Source organism: Platalea leucorodia (assembly GCF_965183815.1).
Source record: "Platalea leucorodia genome assembly, chromosome: 1".
Lineage (NCBI taxonomy): Eukaryota > Metazoa > Chordata > Aves > Pelecaniformes > Threskiornithidae > Platalea > Platalea leucorodia.
This window is the reverse complement of record NC_138823.1, coordinates 145,259,204-145,280,784: the sequence shown is the minus strand read 5'-3', so window position 1 is coordinate 145,280,784 and position 21,581 is coordinate 145,259,204. Positions and strand designations below refer to the sequence as shown.

General features: G+C 40.2%; 1 protein-coding gene across 1 annotated transcript in view; it reads left to right on the top strand.

Moving 5' to 3' along the window:
• The window catches only part of FAM171A1 (family with sequence similarity 171 member A1), a gene marked incomplete at both ends in the record, with an annotated part of 89,793 nt that extends 68,902 nt beyond the window's left edge, over positions 1-20,891 (top strand). Inside the window, 4 exons of the mRNA XM_082330383.1 lie at positions 1,942-2,118; positions 15,826-15,942; positions 18,424-18,538; positions 19,190-20,891. Coding sequence (XP_082186509.1) covers positions 1,942-2,118; positions 15,826-15,942; positions 18,424-18,538; positions 19,190-20,891 — 2,111 coding nt within the window. The remainder of the gene's footprint in view (positions 1-1,941; positions 2,119-15,825; positions 15,943-18,423; positions 18,539-19,189) is intronic.
• Between the last annotated feature and the right edge of the window lie 690 nt (positions 20,892-21,581).

Genomic DNA, 21,581 nt, shown 5'->3' with positions numbered 1-21,581 from the left:
ATCTTAGATACTAATGTAAATATTTCTAAAATCTGAAGTTATACCTTTTGTCATTAGGAATTTGTATATGCCAGAACATGGTCAGGTTATGATACTTAGCAACAGGAATTTATTTCTCTGATACCAGCCTGAGAAACTTAGTGGCCTAAGTCCAGTGACTTGGGGACAAGCATCAATCTGATGGCAGTTATAGGTGCATAGCAGAGGCAGTGGATTGAACGATCAGGAATAAAGGAACAATTTTTTCCCCACCTATTCCCTCCTCTATCTCTCTGGTTTATATTCGAAGGCTGTAAGGGGATGGTATTGTGCACCACTGGAGCCTGTAATACAAGTGCTTGGGGAGGCTTGCAACCTTCCCCTATGCCCTACCTGAATTTCCAAACCTTATTTTTCTATTTTTTCTCTCAGTTAGCTCTGTGGCTCTCTTATATGGCCATCTTCAGAGTGCCTGTTTTCTCAGTGCTTTAATCCCTCTGGAAGTTATGCTTCTGCCCCTTAGTTCACAGTCGATCAAAGCAGAGTGTATGTCCCTTGCGTGTGCTCTCGTCCATCCTTGGCCTGTCAGCTGTGCAACACTGACACTCGCCTTGAAATCTGGGGAAAATGTGCGTCAGAGTAGATGCTATAGTAAATAAGCCACATGCAAAGTTACTTCTGGTTATTTTCCATGTCTTCAGTTTGGCGCCTCTTGCAAAATCCAAAGAATTTAGAATTCTGAGAAGTTTTGCCTCTTTTTTTCCTTCCCTTTGCCACTCCCTGCCCCTTTCCTGGTGATGTCTTAACTTTGGTGAGCTGTTACTCAGAGACATCGAATTTAATAAAGGCCATTCTTTGAGACTTACTCACTGTTAGGAGAAATCATAAAGGTCCTAATGCTTTCCCACCGTTGCCTCGAATGTACTCATCCTAATGAACACTGGCGCTGAGATACCGCGTATTCCTCAGGACCCCTTGTTGTGTCTTAGCATCGCAGGTGGCGAACCACTGTTGCGTGCGAAGGTGCTGTTACGGGCAGTTTATGCTGACAGAAGGCACCAGGATTACAGGAGGGGCAGCACCCCGCTCTCTGCCAGCCAGGCACCCCTCTTCTCTCACCCGTAGGAGGATGAGCGGCTGCACAACCGCCGGAGCCAGCGCGAAGGAGGCGGCAGGGCTGCTGCTCTTGGCAGCAGTGTGGACCTGGGTGGCTCAAGCCCCTTGCAAAACTGGAAGCTCCATCTCTTCCAATTTAAACTACTACCGCTATTGCTTTGAGCTCAGATCTCCTTGGTTTTAAACCTCAAGGTTTTTTTTCCCCTGAATACATATATATAGATCTGTGGTATTTTTCCCTGTCATTGATCCATTTGGTTCAATGGTTGAAGGGTTATAACACTTTTTTTAATTGTATTGTCATTGTCCATTGGCATGCAGTTTAAACGTAAAGAATAATTATTATCTTACATAGGTAAGAAGATAATACTGTGTATCCTAATAATCCATTTAGCTTGGTTTATTTCGGTGAAAGGCCAAAGGAAATACATCCTGGCATTCTTAAACATATGACCAGCCATCTTTGCAGTGTCACTGCACGTTCGGGTATTTGTTAGTTATAATATGGGCATGTGAGGCTGTAATAAAGGCTTGTGAGATTTTTTTTTTTTTACCATGATTATGGCTGTGATACTCATACATATTTATTTAAGGTGAATTAAGATGAGAAGATATGTGCAGGAGATTTTTGCATTGTAGTTTTCTTTTCTTCAGAATTTTCCGAAATTAAGTGAAAAATACAGAAGCACATTCATCTTGGTTGTTGTGAATTTGTAAGGCAGGGAGGATTATTACTACCATCCCTTGAGAAATATGTTGGTGCAGTACTGCAATGTTGAACCACATGGGTGTACCTTAAATTCTGGGAAATTCTGTAGTCACAATATTCATTCATTCTCTCGGTAGGAAACAGCACAAGGTATGACCTCACCCCTGTCACTGCAGTCAGCGTTCATCTCCTCAACAGCGATGGGACTCCAATCCCCGTGAATGGCCCCATCTATGTAACAGTGCCTCTGCCAACAAACAGCAACTTGAAGCACAATGCACACGTTCCAGCATGGAGGTTTGACCAAAAATTTGGTAGGTAACACATAATTGTGGTTCCCTAGATGGCTTCATTTGTCTGAAATAAATGTCTCACTGCATTTATTATGTTAATGTAGTAAGGTCCTCATTGGATCATACAGAAATCTGTTTTCTGTCTAAAAGGAGAGAAGACTGAGCTTTATTGATCAAGTAATATATAGTGTACCTGCAAATATACTTGAGTAGTCTTGTGTGCCACTTCTAGGCAAAATTTTTTTGTAAATGTAACATTTTGCAATTATTAAATATTTATGTAAAAACTATCTTGAAAGAACTTGATTTCACCCAGAGACTGAGAAGCAGAGAGACGTATTCGCTGCGGCACTGAACTGGAAGTCTGGAGAAATGGAAACTAGCCTTATCTTTGCCAGCAGCCAGCTATCTGACCGTTGGTCCGTCTCCTGTCTCTAGCTCAGTTTCCTGCCTGTCAGATAGGAAACATAATACTGACTTCTTTTGTAAATCACTTTGAGATTGACTAATACTATCAAGAAGGAAAGTGCATGTAAATGATTTAAAAAAAAAAAAAAAGGCAAGCAAAATTCATGAAATATTTTGAAAGGACAGAATGGCTAATCAACATAAGCTGTAAAATGCACTCAGTTTTTTACGTTGCAGGATAACTTTTACTGTTGTGAACAGGATTTTTTCCAGAAATATGTGGTTTAGGCTCTCTGCTTTTGTTTTGGCTTTTTTTTTTTTCATTACTAGTTGGTATACTGTGCTGGCCTTCTTTATACCTTCAAAGTGTAAAGGATCAAGGGGCGCATAAGTCTTGTCCTGGTGATTCCCCTTCAGTTATTCCCCTGTGCCCTCTGAAGTATGTATCAGATGGTTGTTAAGAAAAAGAAGTCGAAAAAGAAGAATAGAAGGTGAGAAAGGCAGAAACTGTGAGGAAGAGAGGAAGAAAAAGGAGCCAGAAATGTGGATCTGTGTAGATCTGTCAGTGGGGTTTTGTCCCTGCAAGGCAAATGTTTTGAGCCAGTTTATGGTCACATCCAGAAGCAGAACAAGGAGCATGAAACCAGCGTATTGGAGGAAGGGGAGGGGAAGGGGGCAAGAGAGAGGTGAAGGGGGAAATAACGTTTTTGCTTCCTTCCTGCCTCTGTTTGCTGGAAAAGGTGATGTGTTTTCAAACAGCATGCCTGATAAATCTTTTGTCAGAAGTTGGCTGTGTTAGAAAGTAAAGCAGTGGGATTTAATAAAGAATAAATTTGAATATGATGTAAAATTGAATAGTAAAAAGGTGCAGCGAATGGATTCAGGGTTTCCCTTAACTGTGGAAACGTCGAGTTTTCTTGTGGTGCCCTGGCAGTAAGTTTCACTACATTCTTCCTGAAACTGATTTTGATTTGTGATTCTAGAAACTATTTTGTTTTCCCTTGTTCAGAAAAAGATGGGGAAGACTGACTCGTGTTTACTTTCTCCACAAGAAGCAGTCCATCCTCAGCCCTTCTGTCAGCTGTGTTATAGCTGCAGCCCGCCTCATTGCTAGTTACTCGCTGCTAGTAAAATGGTTCTGATTTTGATTATGGAGCTTTCTGATTTGTGGCCAAATTTCCATGCCCCTGTGGTGGGGCCACAGAAGCTCTCTCTTACTGTGGAATATGGTTTTGACTGATGATGTAAAGAGCTAGTTACCCTATTGTGTGCAGTACATATTAGTATAGATCAATACGGGTTAGTTAATTAGCGCTGCAGGCTTGAGGCTCCCAGTCTTGAGACAAGTTCAACCTTGTTTGCTTCGTGACAAACTGCTGGAGCACTTGTGTTGTTGGGAGGGAAAAGCATGAGGACCACTAAACAAAAAGGGTTTTTGTCAGGCCACTTAGCTTTACCAAGCCATGGAGAGGAAGGTATTGAAGACATTACGCTTAGGCTTCAGCTCGCGCTTCAGCTGAAGTAAGCATCTTTCCATGCAGCCAAAGATGTTGAACAAAGATGCATTTAAGCCCTGACTGCAGTATGGCAGTTCTAGCAGAATTTTGGCCACATCCCAACCAATTTAAATTAGAGTAGCCTAATTTAATAAGTAGAGCAGCCACTCCATCTTGTGCGGGCTACATTAGCACCCTGAGGGCTGTCAAACTAGCCATATGTAGCGCGAACATGGTGGTACCCTGTCATTCCCCATGCCTGTTGTGCTTGGACTATGAAGGGAGGAGGATGGATGATGACTGGGATGGCTCCATGCTGGAGAAATCCTTAACTGGCAAATAAGTTGTTGTAACCCATTTGCACTGCCAGATCTGTGCCTTGTCAGGATAAGCCCTCTAACCTCAATATTCTCATTCTGTCTTTCATTTCAGGAGCTGCTTTTTTCAGTGCTAGTTATGTTGCGGTCTCTCCTTAATAGATTTTCAGTGGCTTAAATTTTCACACTTGTATCTGAGAATTGAGTAAATGCCAGAGATGGAAAACTATGACTGTATTAGCAGGCAATAATGCAGCGCTTCTCTCTAGCGTATTAGCAGTACAGTGGGCGCTTGTTCGTACAAGCCATTGTTTTTGTTTAGAATCCATGTGGTTGTCATCATTACTGCATGAAGTATAATTTCTGCTCTAAAAAGCAGAAATACTTTTCACTTTTAGGGGAGGGAGTGGAGAAGGGACAGAAATACTAGAAATATGTTTTAATCCTTAGTATCTCATACATTTTGCTGAGCTCATGATGTACTAATATAAACCCAGTAGCATCTGATGGGAAGTGCAGAAATTTTCAGTTTCTACAGAAATTACACGTATTTGCGTATTACGGCAGCCAAAAATAATTAATGGCTTTTTAGGATGTTTACCATAAACAGTCTGTATTTTCATTACCACAGTTTCTGTCCTTGAGGGAGACCTGGGGAGAGAAGGGGGAGAAGCAGCATAGTCTACTTAAGGCTGAGGGTGGCTTCATTGACACCGATGAAACAGCCAGCCAGAAGAAGCAGGCTGACATCAAAATAAGAAAGTCAGCTCTATTTCATCCTGTTTCAAATGAGATTTTTCGTTACAAAACAAACTTGCTGCCTTGCATACACAGCAAGCAAATTAAAGCAGTAATACCTTTTTGAATAATTAATAAAATGAAGAGCAATTTATCTGTGCCCTGGAGAAGTTTTAGAGTAAATGAATACGTCCAACCTTGTTCTTGTGTTGGAGATGCACTCCACTACCTCTCGCTGCAGCATTTCTTAGTGTTGGTAATAATAAGCACAGATGCATTGTTGTTATGGAGACGTATACACTAAAATGCAACTTAATCATTCCGTGCTGTTGACATACCCATATCTCTTGTGCTTCACACAACTGTGGGAGAGTGGTTTTATTTCATAGTACACACTTAGAGGTTTGAACATAAGAGATATGGATTCTCATTTTTATAATCAGGATTGCTCAGTGGGGTTTTCTGGGTTGTTGGCTTTTTTTTTCCTGAGCGCTGTCTTGTTTTTCTCAAAATCTGAAGGGGCTGAAAAACTTTTTTTTCTTTATCCGTAAACAGATGGTTGGGATCATGACTTCCTCCCTGTATATTTGCCTTGATGTCAGTAGGATTTACAGCAATATAATTAATCTCTCTATTCTTGGACACCAAATTTGTATCCAAGACTTCTTTCTAGCCTTGTCCTCTTCAGTCAGAAATGAATACTACAGATCCCAGTAGAAATGAAACTTTGTACCTCCTGTATCATTTCCAGATCCCGCCAGCTGGACTGAGTAACACAGCACTTGCTCAGCTGTATTCTCCTCAGTTCCCATTTACATGGTTTATGCTTTATGTTAAGGTATCTGTTTTTCATTGGATTTAGTGAGCAAAACTGTAAGACCAGCATTCTCCATTTTCAGTCCTCAGTTTCATCCCATGTGGTATGGAGGCATTATGTTGCACCTAGAACTCTAGATCCACATCTAGAGCTGTATGAAAATATTACCAAGTATTCCAGAGTGCATAACATGGAAACGGGGTTTATTCTTCAGTGACAACATCGATGCATCTGCTGGTTTATTAATCCCACCAAATAACAGGAAAATATTTTCAACACCGCTTTCAACCTTGTGTGGCAAAGGACTCTGGAGTGAAAGGGTTAAGCCTCCATCCTTTTGCTCCTCCTCCTTAAACTGTGTTATTTCTTGTGCACTACCTGTAAATGAAGTTCAGAGTACCGTTTCTCTGTTCTTCCTCCTCCCGAACACTTGGTGTACATCTTTGACATGACCTTGTTGTCTTTAAATTACTAGCTTCTTTGCAGAGGAGGATGTTTCCCCAGTGCCTGAAATCTCAACTGTGTCTTAATATAAAGTGATGGCAGAATATGGAGAAGAGTATCTTGGGGAACTCTTTTTATAGCTTTATAAAGCACAATACTTTATGTACTCTGCTGTGCTTTGTCAGTGCTTTCTAACTGCATTTAATGCTGTAATAGATTTCTAAATACATTTGTAAGTCTGGTACTTACTTTTTCTGGGTGACGTCCTGCCTTCAGCGGTAGAATTTCCATTGATTTTTGTAGAGTCAGAATTTCTTGATGTTCCTTCCTCAGCAAAATTAAGATAATGTTGTCTGTGCTCAAAAGAAGTCATGAGGATATGCTTATGTATAAACAGTATCGGTGCCTACTTAAGCTTGACTGCAATATGGTTTTGCTGTATTTCCCGGAGGTGAAATGATGTTTGGTTTTTTTTTTTCATAGTGTTTATAGGGAGAGAGTGACAGCTATTGTCAGACAGAAGATGTAAGCAGGTTCCTGTACATCTACCTGTCTAGTTCATTGCACGTTATTTGTAAATAAGATGATCTGTAAAAGTCTCTGATTTAAGCTTCCCATGTGGTAGCAACAATTATCTGCCCTAAGAAAAGATTGACTTATATTTTGATAGTTTAAAAATAAAACGTATTCCTTTTTGTTGTGAATTCAGTTAACTTCTGATTGCCGCCACATTCATACGCTGCATGACAGACAGAAAATAATCATTTAACAAAAACTTTTGCAGTCTGTTGCTTGATCTGACACTGGGTACAAACCCAGGTACATGCCTCTGAACTTGGATAGATGGCCCGCATTTGGACTATGTGCAGCTGCGCACATGGCCTGGGACTTCATTCACTTCTCCATGGGTTTTACTGGGTTTTCTATGCATGAGAAATAGACGTGTTCAGGAAAACACATTCCCTGCCCCCAAAAGTTTGAATTTAATATAATCAGATCCAGAACATTTGGTTCTAGATCAGATTCACTGCTAATATGGAGATTTATTTGCAAATTGCAAGGAGAAAACCAAGCCTTCACAAAGTTCACAGTTACACTATTTCTGTAGTTTACAAGTTCCTTGACAATTTGATTTTTACTTCCTTTTTTATCTCAGCTGTGAAGGTTAAATTATTCTTAAAGACTAAATACACTAAGGAATACAGATTTTTAACTCAACTGCTCTCAAAGAATTTAATATTTTGTGTGTTGCCATAGAAATGGCAGCTACCAAACCCAGGTTTTTACCATGTACGATATCTACATAATAGGTGCAGATATAATTGCAGAGTAGTAGACAGACCTCAGCATTGAAAGGAAAAGAAGCTCTTCCTCCGATGCTTCACAGTGTAGCTCACTGAGGTATGTTCTCACTGTCATGGTTGCTCTGGAGAGGAGTAGTGGGTGGCAGAAGGCAGTTGTGCTTGTTTATCAATATGTATGTTGTTTTTAAAATGGATGTTGTGGGTTGCACATGTGAAAGTGATGTGAATGGATTGTTTGAACCTCTCTCCACCTCATATATCGTCTGAGTTGCATTTGTGGCAGAGCAGACATGGAACGGCATGATGGTGGAGCTTAAGAGGACGTTGAAGGACTCAGTGCCAGTGTAGTGATATGTGCAAATAATCTACCATTATGTAGTCAAGGAAATAAAACTGGAAACAAATAGTATGGCTTCTGGGAAAGGGTTTTAATAACAGACTACACATTGTATCATGTAGATGGCCCTGTAGCTCCACCTACAGAAGCCATGCAGTAGAAGGTGGGAAGAGGTGGACATAAACATTCAGGAAGTGGAGAAAAGACTATTGTGCTTGTGCAGCTGCTTGAGTTGGAGAGGACTTGGAGATGGGTGGAAATACAGGCAGGAGTGCAGGGAGCAGGAGTGTGAAGTGTCTGGGTGGGGCTGGAAGAAGCTGAGGAGGCCCTGGGACAGCCTTCCTCTGCGGCCTTGGGATGGTAGGTCAAATCCCAGCGCGCCTCCGCTTCCCCTTCCAGCTTGAAAAATAGAAACTGAATGGGAGCACGATGTGAGGCTGAATGAAGGAAAAGGCATGCAGTGTTTTGAATTGCCTCGTGCTTTTATTTATTACTTGTTCTAATAATTTTGTCAATAACTGACTGAATGTGATTAATAATGTGATAAAGCGAATATTCAAGGCAGTATCTTTCACGTACACCGGTAACTAGGGATGGTGGTCCAGCAAGCATAACTAAGCTTTTCCTTTTGAAATATAATTATTAACCAGTAATTATGTATGGAAGTCATTTTCTTTAATAAGTCTCTTCTGTTCTGGCATTCTGGAAGGAAATGCTGAGGGCACCAAAGCAATGCAAGCAGTTCTCTCTACAATGTGCCCTGCCTTCTGCCCAGACGCAATTAAAATTACTAAATAATGAAAACTGGCATGTTCTTTTGTTAAACATTTGACAAGTGATTTAAGGGGAAAAGTGAGTATAGATGGCAAAAACTACAAAGCTTCTCAGACCCTAATAATAAATTGAACCGTTAGACTTCCTTGCAAAAATCTTCAAGGTATGATGTTATAAGCGTTTCCCTTACAGTACAGCAAATAATGGTGGTGCTGCTAAAACAGTAGCAGGATTTAGCCCTGGAAGGCTTGTGTAACAAATTCTGTAAGAGTGAAAGAATAATGAAGATATGAGCTCAGAGCAGGGACGTTTATTTTTTGACGTTGCCTAGCAACTTCAAAAACAAAATTGTAATATTAACTTAAATACGATGAATTTTTAAACCCGTGTGTATTGCGGGGAGGGGAGGAGGAAAGTAATCTCTACCAATATTCAAGAAGGAATTTTTCAACTTCCCATTTCAGTGGCTTTTAGCTTTTCAGAAAATGAACAAAAGTAAAACCAAAAAACCCATCCTTTTGTAGTAAAACTTCCCATGCTAAATGCAGATTAGAGGTGATTTTTGGTTGGAAGAAGAAATCTGATAAGCAGCTTTCAGCTGGTAGAATGAAAAGCTACAATTTATGTATGTCAGAACATGCTTTAGGAAGTTATTTTCACAAACTTGCCCTTGATTAACTCTCCATAATAACACTGCCATTTGAAGTGTCTAAATCAATTACTTCTAGAAACACTGTTAGTGTGTTTGGGATATCCTTTGCTGTCCCACACTCTGTCTGATAACAACCTGCCTCATTCCTTTTGACACGTATATCTCCATTTAACTGTGACTCTCTGCCTAAGCAGGACGATCTTACAAGACATCGTAGACATCACAGAAGAGATCTGTGCTGAAAGAAAAGCACTTCTCATTAAGGAATATTTATTTAAAACATCTATGCTATTAAGTAGTACAGTTAAAAGTATCTTTCTTTTCTTTCCAAAACCCTTTTGTCCAGGGAAGATAATCTTGTGAATAAAAATAAATTCATATAATGGGATTATGCTTAATTTGCTCTCTGGCTAATTAAATCCTTTTATTTGTCCAACCTATTGGATGGAAATAATTCGTGCTGTAAATAGCACAGTTTTGGTTCCCTGCTTGAGTGGGATTGGATGATCCTGTCACCCGTTAAAAGAAACAAAATAAAAAGCAAACAGTATTTGATCAATGGAAGAGTTTCCTACCAAAAGCTCACACGTAAAAGTAATTTATTGAAAAAAAAACACCGTAGCTACCATATATTTAAACACTAGCAATATTTAGACTTTATGACTGTCCTTAGGGGAAGCCGCTGGCTACAGCATGCTCCTCTGACAGTCATTTACCAGAACTGTTTTGATCAGTGATAGGAAGAATGCACAATCACCGTCAGCAGAAGTCACTGCAGCAGTAATGATCCGAGGGGCTCTGAAACAGTCAGCTTGGAAAGTTCAACCTGAAGTAAGCAGTATTCTGCATCCTCCCGGAGAGCCGAGTTCTGTGCCGGGGTGCCAGCCTGCAAACTCCCCTCGCAGCCAGCACACACGGCAAAGAGGGGAGTTTGTCTCCTTTCTTCTTGACTTTCACAGGAGTCACAGGGGTCTCTCTAGAGCAGATGGCCTGGTGTGGCAGGCCTGCCTGAACGAAGCGCGGTCCTGCCTCACGTAGGCCCGCAGGACGTTTGCCATTTGCTTGAGCTGGAGCAGCGCGGGATTGTCAGCATGCACGGTCACACACATGGAAGCCAGAGAGGCGTACGATTCCCTGTTTTTCACTACAGATTAATTTAAAATAATAAGGTCTGGCTTTAAAATATGGAAGTAATGTCTTATGCAGAGGCATCGTGCATCTAGACTACAAAAGCAGATCCATTTGTGCTGCCTGGATCCAGCAAGCTGTCACAGTGAATAGTTAGTGTCTTTGAAGATAAGAGGACGTCTCTTTTCTGGGCAGACTGGCCGTACATGCGGTGACCTGATTGTGCGGGGAAGTAGTCTAGAATAGCTGTTCTGTAATGGCTTTTCTGCAACAGCTGCCCATCTGGACACTCTCCTTGCTGAAAGTGCCGTTTTCAATCCGATTTAGAAGAAAACTAAATTAAATTACAAAAAGGCATTTTGAGTGCAGAATGTATGTTGAAATGGAGATTTAAAGTGCAAACCTTTTGCTGTTAAATTTACTCTTGATAACCCCCTCTTGCCCCCACTGGCAAGTCATAAAAGCTGCCCAAGATAAATAAGCATGTTCATCAGAATCAAAGTTGCTGCAAAGTATTAAGATGCTTCTCTCTAGCAGAATTTATTTCTCCTGCTTTGCTGAAATCTTCAACTTGTCTCTGATATTTGGGTATTTTTGCAGCCAGATGGAGCTCAGCTTTCTTTATCTGATTGTTTTTTGATTTGTATTTCTTTTAAAGTACTCTCCTTTTCATATTCTTTGTAGTCTTAATGATGGTAGTTCTCTTACCTTGCTTTTAAGTTACATATACAGAGGAGTGCTGGGTAGCTGTTTTATAAGCTTTTTAAGAAGAAATTTGTTAAATGACACCATTTATTCCAAAAAGTCAGTAACACTAAATATAATTCTGGTGAGGAAAGAGTTAAGAAACTTCTTGGTTCTCCCCCTGCCATTAGTTTGAGCCAGGAGACAGCTCCCCTGACTTGAATCCTGGATCAGCATGTTGGCTCCACAGAGCAGTAATAGAGGAAAAAGAGGAAGAGAAATGTAAAAATGATCTATAAGCAAGAATGTCTCTATATATAGAAGTTTTCCGTGAAGCACCAGACACTCTTTAAGAATTAATGGCAAATTGGCCCAAATCGTGCAGTGCTTACAAACTATACTGAGTTTGCTGTTTCTGCTCCAAAGATGCATTGACATGTTTTCTTTGGAACTACACAACCAGTCTTGAACAAAAATGATCAGTTCCATTACATCCAGTTATTTGTACTGCTTTTTATTTATAATCCTGTATTGCTTGTTACTTAACAATTATTGCACATCATGTATAAAACTTAATAAGCAGTGAAGCTAGTTGATTGTGCTGACTTGGGCGGGGGGAGGAAGTAGATGTTATAGGATATTTGGAGAATAACAAGTGAAATTGTTGTAACACTTGGCCATGCAGGGAGGTAAGACCCCTCTTCCCTCCTAAATCCTTCTGCTTAGGTCTCCTGCAGTTGTAATCCTGCCTGCACAGAAAAAAATGAATGCTGCTTGCCCTTACTCCAATTGCAGGCTAGTGCATAGGAAAGGACAGAAAAACGGAAGAAGTTCTTTACTCACTGCCCTTCAGTCTCCTCCCTTGCTTACAAGAGCAAGTACACGAGGACACAGAAGAGGGTAATCAGCTGCATTTTTAGAACAGGAAAACATCTTGTTTCCTGCTGCAAGGAAGAATCTGGGATGGGATAGGGAATTCATTCTCGAGGCTGCACAGCAACGAACTCGTGCTTACTCAAGGCAGCTTGAAATGCTAGAGCATAGCCAGTAAGTACAATGTGATTGGGTTTTTGCTCGGTAGAAAGCCCAACATTAGTAATTACAGCAAGGCATTGCATGTAGGGAGCTATGAGAACACTGCTTCGTGTTTAATGATAGTTGAAAAGCAACCAGGGTATTAGAACCTATAAAGGATGAAATACGAGAGAGACCTGGAAACGCCCGGATGGATTTGCAGAATACTGAAGGCATATCAGTTCCCTCCAGTAATACTATGTTGGCTTTTGGCTATTTGATCGCACAAGAAACAATACAGGACTTTGTGTTTCAACTGTTGCCGCTCAAACCTGTTTTGCTGCTGATGTTGTGAAAGATGGAGTTTTTTATTCTCTTCATCCCACCATGCGGGAGGATGCTCTGTTTTATTAGTGGACTATTGGTAAGAGATGGTGGAAGTATAAGAGGCGAGTTTATCACCAAAGCGTTGGACCAGGAAAGTATTAAAAAAGGCAGCTGATGAGATTGTGTACCTGTGGTTCCCAGGAACCCACACTTGGTGTTGTCCTGATGAAAGAACTTGGGGCAGTGCCATTTAAAAAGTGATTCTTTTCTAGCTGTCATCACATACTCACGTGTAGGGTAAGGTCAACAAAAGCTTCATCACTCTTGTTTAAAGATGACCGATATCAGATATATCTGTTACACTTTTGAAATTCTTAACTGTCCATAACAAAGAGAGGGAATTGCATTTTTCCCTAGTGTTACATAGACCAATACATTTCCTCAAGTATATCCAGTGGTTAGCAAAAATGGGTGACCTAAATGAGCAGAAGACAAGCATGAAACCTGACTGACCTTGTGCAGTAGACTCTATTGTTTGCTTCCGTTGCAAATACAGGGATTCCTTTCGTTGCTAAAATATGAGCAATCTGAGCTGCTGCTTGCTCGGCAGGATGGCAGCGGAGCTCTGCTCGCAGCGGTAAGAGTGCAGCCTGTTAGCTTCTTGATCGCTGCATTATGCAAGAAGCGTATTACTGAGCAAAAGGCTTTTACAGAGGCATTAGGAGGATTGTGTTCATTAGGATGCAGTGTAAATGTGAATAAGGCAAGCTGGACACAAGTTCCCTCTAGTGAGGGAATCAATAATAGCTTCTGCTCAAGGAGGTGACTATAAAAATAGACTACGAAGATAATGAACTTCACAAAATTACATACAGACGTGTTCTGCTTGTGTGTGAATTTAAAGGGCTTAGAAACAGTAAGAGAAGTATGAAAAGCATGAAGAATTCATCACCCAGGTCCTTCCGTTCTTTTTTTTAATCAGCACTTTTATATCTCTTTTAAAGTTTTGTATCACATAGTTGCGTATTTGAATAGTTGGTGCATATTCTCATTGTCCAAACCTTGCAGAAAAAAACTTACAAAATTTAAGCCTGCAGGAATTTTCTTACCAAATGGCATTTTAGGCACAAGATAGAAGCAGTTTTTGACCCTACGGGCTGTTTTTCACTTGTGGTTCAGGGCTATTAGTACGGCATCTTCCCCAAAAGTGCACGGGTAGAAAATCTGAAGGGATAGTGGCCACTTCAGTGGAGAAAATGAATTTACTTTTCCTAGTTTTCCAGAAACTTCACACATAACTGTGGACAATTCAATTCTATTCTTCCTGATAATGTTTCCCTAAAAGAGGTAAACTAATGGCTACATCAAGGTGCGACAGTTATGGATGCCATATGTGCAAATCTGTATACGCAGATTTTGGTCCTTTGGTACTGTGAATCAAAATTACTTGTCTCGTGTGACTTTCTTTATGAAATAACAGATTATTGCTACCCTATACAGACTGGAAATGATACTTGGAAAACTGAAAATTATATCAGTAATTCCTTTCCCCTGTTGCCCACAAATTCAGTTTGGTTGCAAATACAGAGCCCCTATCTGGCAATAATAGTCACCTCGATCTAGAAATCCTCTCAAACCTGTATTTTTCTAAACTTTTCACTATGTTCAGACGGGTTTATTATTAGCCAAAGATGGTTGAGTTTAAGGGTGTACTTACATAGGAAAAATCAGGAGTAGAGAGGAAATAAATACTCAGAAAAGCCATTCTCATATGTACAGGGTTTGCACAGATGGATAATCTAAGGAACACAGAGGAAATCATCAGGATCTCAGTGGTATTAAAAAAACAAAACAACATCAGCATCTATTCTGTGTCCTGCACTCACTGCTAAGTGTTCAGACGACTGTCATCCACAAATGTTCGTGCTTAGTCCTGAGTGACGTCTGATGCAAAGCACTGTTTCGGGAATTACATGCAGGAGAGTATTTAAAGGAAAGGGAATCACAAGTACAAGATGCAGCTTGCCTTTAAAGTGAGCATTTGAAGCTGAGTAAGGTAAATACAGCATTCTGTCCCCCCTTTGCACAGAAATACAGAGCTGCGCTACAGAAGTGCAGAGGGGTTTATCCCTTCTCTACGCAGATCAGCTGTACTGGTGGTGGCCACCAAAGCGTGTGAAGAACCTCCTTAGCGATGTAAAGCCCTCTGTTACGGCACCCACTGGAGATGCCAAGCCAGGCATCTGCAGCTTCAGGAGACGCTGCCTGGCGCCAGGGGTGGCTTCCCAGCGACTGCTCTCAGTGTCCAGGCCAGCAATTTGGTGTTTCTTTCAATGAAAATAAATATGGGAGCAGTCTACAAGCCATACTGGACATTTAATATATCAAAAACTAAGGTGAATTTTTCTCCTGCAGCCCCAGGATCAGCGGTCTTAATGAATTACAAAAAGGCATCCAGCTGATTCAGTTGTAAAAGTTCTTTGTAGCCCAATTTTTGCAACAAAATTTATCTTCTGAAAGTACAACAGCTTTTAACTAATACAGATTGTCAGTCTGGACTACTTAAGAGTTACGTCTACTTAAACACATTGCTTTAAAATTGTCAATCTTATTTATTTTGAAATGACCATTTGATAATTCTAAAAAATCTACTCCATTTCTTCTGAGAAACATGTTTTTAAAAAAATCATCATCCATTACCAAACAGTATTCCTGGATGTATGCGCATTCTGAATGACTGATGTTGCTGAATCAAACTGATGGTGCAACTTAATTCTACATTTATTGGTAGTAACATTCATAAGCTTGTTTTCTGTATAGGAAAACCAACATTTTGAGGACGTATTTTCTTCAGTCTTCTAGAAGTTGACAGCCAGAGCTGATAGAAAGTTGGTGTGCAGAACTCACATGTGGTCTGGGAGATGTCATTTCTCTTGAATACAGTTTTTAGGTGGGCTGTCTACATATAATCAGCTTCAGGAATATCCTTCTTCAAAAAAGGGGAATCTAATATGACTATCTTTTCTTTTAACCCTTTTTGAAGATGTATTAGTTTTATTTAATCTTAAACGTTTTTTGTGTACAATGCTTCTGAGAAGGCCACAGGCGTGACTGCTTGCGGGAGCTCTCAAATGCCAGCGACAAGAAGGCGCAGTCTCCCACTTCACAGCAATGCACACAATCCCTACAGCACACTGATAGGTTTTGTTACTGCTTGCTTTTCCGCTTATTTGCAGAGGAAGGTGTGAATGTATCTGTAACACCTTCCTACAACCTTTACGTTTACAGGGACATGGCTGAAGAGTAGTTTGGGCCTTGTACAACAAGAAGGAAATCAGTTGACTTGGACTTATATTGCACCTCAGCTGGGCTACTGGGTTGCAGCTATGTCACCTACTATCCCAGGTAAGATGGAATTGAATTTTATTGATATTCACAGCATTGAGTAATTATTTATTCATATATAATGTTTATATTTTTCAGAATGACCTCATCTGAGATGCCACAGCTTGATCAATAATGGATTATTAGAAAACAGAAAGCTGAAAGTAAAGGGCTAAAATCTTTTGGGGATTGTGGGGGGAAACCCTTGTGCTCAAAATCTCTAAGTCATTTCAATGGGAAACTTTTTAAAGTGCTTTGATGCATTTATGTCACCACTGCCTGGTAGAGCCATTGCTAGAAAACGAGGGGAGTTATAACATCAATGTATTGGTGTTCCAGCAGGTAGAAAAATACATGCTGTGAAGTTTCTGTATGGAAACTCCCAAAGAAAAGGATTCACCTAAGACCAACATCATCCTGGGTTAGACACTTACTAATGGATTGATTGATTGTAACTTTTTTTTTTCTTTTACGCTGAAGATGCCCATTTTGCCCTGACTTACGCTTTGCATCATCTTGGTGACTGATTTACACTGCGAATAACTTACCGTCCAAGTGCTAGTATTAGCAGAGTGGCATTAGTAGATGAGCTGACTGGTTGCCATCTGCAAGCCTCTTGGCATAACTGCAGAAAATCACTTTGAACTAGGCATTATACGTACTTCTGTGCCTGTGGAGATAATGAATGTTGCAGCTTGCTCTTTGTTTTTTCTGTCTGTGGCTGCCTCAGATTTCTTAGTATTAGTTCTTCAGCAACCAATAATCAGAGATACCTCTGTGTATAAAAGAGCCAATCAATCAAACAAAAACCTCCTCCTCTTACAGGTTTTCTTTATTAAGTTTTCTGGATGAAAACGAAATACAGTAGGAATGAAAACATTCTTGCTTTGGCTGTGCAAGCTAAACAAACTGTATCCAACCAACAAAACAAACTCTAACATGAGGACTGTTTTTGAACTCTGCTTATATATGCCATGAAGTTGTATATGCAGAGCATTTGGAGGTTTTTGCTGTGTTATACCTTATGCAAGCTTTTTATTTGAGGTTATATTAAATGAAACTGCTGGAATATTCAGCTGATTCATTGCTGAACAGAGTGTAGAGGCAGGTGCAGATCTGAATAAACTATCATATTGAATTTAATGGAATTTTACAAAATAATTGTACTTTAAGAAAAAGCAACTGCTCTGAGCCAAACATTTCCCAGTACAGCTCTGTCCCAGACTGCAAGGAAGTTATACTAGTCATAAAATTGTGCCTGTAACTCTAAGGTTAGAAGGCCTGTAACTCTTAACAGGAGAAGGCTTATTTGTCCTTGCAGTTTAACTTGTATGGCAGAATTTCTACTTGTATTTTATTTTTGCTTCTTTCTGAGGGCTAGATCTGGGTTCCTAAAACTTTGTTGCAATGGGAACAACATTTTCATGAAAAATTCAAATGATTTATCTCTTCTTTTTGCTTAATGTCCTGAAGCAACAGTATCAATCAATTATGCAAAGGTAGTGGCAGGACAGAATGTATAAATATTTAGATTTCCCAAATGCAATATGCTTGATGTTGTTTTTAGTCGGGTTAATGTCTTTTTTCTTATTTTATCTCCTCATTGAATCTATTTGATTTCTTATCTCAAAAAAATGGACAAAAATGAGCTTTGTATTCCTAGCAGTGGCTCTACAGAGCACTCAAGATCCACAGATGAGGTTTCACAAACCTCATGATCTAAAACCTTAATGTTGGCCAAGTTTGCTGTCCTTCACAGTACATGCATGTTACTCTGTCAGCTGGTGCTGTACCTCCTTGCCTGCAGATGAAAATTTGGGCCTTTATTTCAAAATCATGATAAGGATTTTACAGACCAACAGGGTTACACATGCATAATTGTGAACAGATGCTGTCCACATGTGTGCATTCCTGTGTATGTTAGAACATTTACTAAGCATTATTGAAACCTGGAGTTACAACACTGTTTCACTAGTAGCCTGGTTTTTTAAAGCTACTGAAGATGTGCTTGGCTTGGCTTGATCTAGACTTAAGAGCACCAGCACATCTTCCAACGAATCCTGTACTGCACTGTATGTACTGTTTAGTGCAAAGCACCACAAATGTTGTTAAAGAGAAGTTGTTGGCCACAGTGCTGCTACATGCATTACAGTGCTGGAAGATGCTGCGAAGGCTTTTCTCCAGTGATGAGAGCTTTGGTGCACTGTGTCGGCATCAGGACCTGGAAGGCAGCATTCACTGATGCATGCTCCCATTGAAACTAACTGCTTTTCCACAGAATGATCTATTTGGACTTGCAGTCATGAAAACCAGCACATGCTTTTTCCACAACTTGCTCCCTTCGCCAGAGATGGTCTGCTCAATAGGCACCAGGGCTAGGAGCGGCAGTGTTGCTCACTTAGCGCCGATAACAGGGGAAGATGTCCCTCTCTGTTTAAAGTGTTGTTGCTCTTCCTGTTTGCAGGTTGTTACAGGTCTAAATTCTCTTTTCTGGCCTTCCAGGTCCCGTTGTAACACACGACATTACCAGCTATCACACAATGTTTCTTTTGGCAATTTTAGGAGGGATGGCTCTCATACTTCTAGTCTTGCTGTGTCTGCTTTTGTATTATTGCAGGTAAGATTCACCATCCTGGTTACTTAGTTCATGTTGGAAGTGTAAGCTTTTTTGTGCTCATGAAATTAAAAGATTTTGTATTGAAACATTTTTACTTGGGGAAAAAAAAAGGCAAGCAAGCACTTGAAGAAAAAAGAAACAGATCAAATTTCAAATGTGCCTGTTTACATGCAGCATATACAGTTGCTGATTTTGGTAAGATGGTAGTTGAATGAATTGCACAGCCTGTACCTGTGTTTTCCTTGTAAGATGTTCTAAAACCTCCTATTGAACATAGGCATAGGTACAAGATCTCTGTCATTGTACCTGTTCTGCACTTGCAAGTGATCTTTTTATTAGTCTTATATTAAAATGAATGTTAAACTTTTATCAGCAAGTGAATATTAATGAGTTATTTTGTATTTGCCTCCTCCAGACATTTGCTCCAATTTGTAATTGGTGCTTGACATATTTCCCAATTGACATTAGTTATTCTTTAATTTTATCTTCACTGCTGGAATAAGCTTTTAATTGTTAGGTTTTGTAACAAAATCTCAATTCCCCTAATATTAATCACTGCTTAAAAATCTCTCATTAAGACACGCTTGCTGTTCTTGTTTCTGTGTACAACAGTCATAAATGTGTAACTTCTTTTGTTACCGGCTTTTATAGAAGAAAATGTTTAAGACCACGTCAGCATCATAAGAAACTGCAACTTTCCACAGCACTGGACACTTCTAAAAAGGATCAAGCAACCTCTATGTCCCATATAAATTTAATATTTTCACGTCGTGAGTCAGAATTTCCTGGCGGGCTGTCTGTTGCTAGCAACGGACACACTGAAAACTCAGGTGCAAAGGAATTAATCAGTGCTGTCCACATGGAGATGGTATCACCTAGTGGAGAAGCAGATATGCATACACCTATGCTCAAACACTCATTCAGTACTTCCCAGGAGTTTAGCTCCCGAGAAGAACTGCTCTCTGACAAGGAGAAAGACAAGAGCAGAATTTCCTTGGATGACCTGACGCCCAGCGGGTCTCTAAGAAAAGACTATCACAAATCAGCAGATAGTTTTCCTTTAAAGCCAAGAAAATCTACAGAAACAGCTGAAGGCTATGAGTCCCCTATCAAAGATGAGTATAGGAGAAGTTACAATGCTATGCTGTCTCAGCCTTTATTTGAAAAGCAAGAAAGAGAAATTCAAGTATCTATGAACCATATTGCTACTGGAAGTAAATACAATATTCAGGAACAAATATACCCCGCACCTTCAGCCCCTGAAAAAGAGCTGCTGGACTGCAGACCTACTGATTGTATGATGTCTCGTTCAGTTGACCACCTTGAAAGACCTACATCTTTCCCTCGACCAGGTCAGTTAATCTGCTGCAATTCTGTTGACCAAGTCAATGACAGTGTTTACAGAAAAGTTTTGCCTGCATTGGTCATCCCAGGTCATTACATGAAATTGCCAGGAGAACACCCTTTTGTTAGCCAGCCGCTGGTTGTCCCAGCTGACCAGCAGATTGATATAGAAAGACTTCAGGCTGAGCTTCCTAACCCTCATGCACGGCTCTTTCCACACCCCCCCCAACAGCTGCAACCCCAGCAGTTAGCATCCCAAGCAATATCTCAGCAACATTTGCAAGATGCAGGTGCAGCTGAGTGGAGTCAACAGAATGCTTCCATGTCTGAATCTATTTCCATTCCTGCTTCACTTAATGATGCATCCCTGGCTCAAATGAATAGCGAAGTGCAGCTTCTTACAGAAAAGGCTTTGATGGAATTAGGAGGTGGAAAGCCATTGCCTCATCCTCGAGCGTGGTTTGTTTCTCTAGATGGACGTTCGAATGCTCACGTTAGACATTCATACATTGATCTCCAAAGAGCTGGTAGGAACGGGAGTAACGATGCCAGTTTGGACTCTGGTGTTGACATGAATGAACCAAAATCTGCCCGAAAGGGAAGAGGAGATCATCTGTCTGCGCCACAGAGTCACCCACCAGTGCAAGAGCACCAGCAGAGAGAGCGGAAGGCTTCAGATAGCACAGCTTACACACAACTTGTGTACTTGGATGATATGGACCAAAGTGGCAGCGAGTGTGGAACAGCAGTTTGTAGCCCTGAGGACAATGCTCTACGATGCCTACTAGAAGGCACTAGTAAAAGAGGTGGTGTGCAGCTGCCCAGCCTGCAGGAGGAAACGAGAACTGTGGATACCAAACCAGAGCCATTAACTAGTCCTGAACACGGAACATCAGTTCAAGATGATGAGGAGGATGAGGAGGATGAGGAAGATGACCAAGGTGAAGATAAGAAGAGTCCTTGGCAGAAACGAGAGGAAAGACCACTAATGACTTTCAATCTAAAGTGAGCTATTGTGAAAATCCACCATTCAGTGGAGTATAAAATTGCCAAATATTCTTTCTGTGGAAGTGCTTGATTGTTTTTTTTTTTCTTTTTTTTTGTTGTGGAGAGAAAAGAGAAAAACAAACTGTGGTGAGCAACATTTGAAAGAACTTAAATGCATTACTGTGTAAATGTTAGAAAAGAATTAAAATCATTCCTCTGATTTAACGGCTGCCTCCAGTGAGATAGCTGAACAAAGAGTGTGATTGTTATTCCATATACTTGATATTGGTCATCCAGGATGTTGAAAATATTGACAAATTGTTTTGGTTTGTTTATGACCTCAATCTCCTTATGAATGGGAGCTGGTAAAGCTTTTGTTTTGTAGGCCAATTTTATGTTGATAATGCTACTGAAAGTATCTTAAGAGTTTGGCACATGGTGTCCAAAATTGTGCATTATCTCAATGAAAGGCTATGCATTGCTGCTTTTAGTAATATGTTGCTTATACTATGCTTTTCTTAATTTTACAAGTTGGTTGTAAACATTTTATGTCCTTTATTATAAACTACTCAGCAATTCATTTTAATGTAAAACTGCAGGAAACTTGAGTAGCATCCCTTAGCATTGAAGCCTTTTTATGAAACCAAACTGAACTTTGTGTCGACTAAGATTCCTCCAATTCTGGTCCCATTTACTCAAAGTGCCTTTTTTA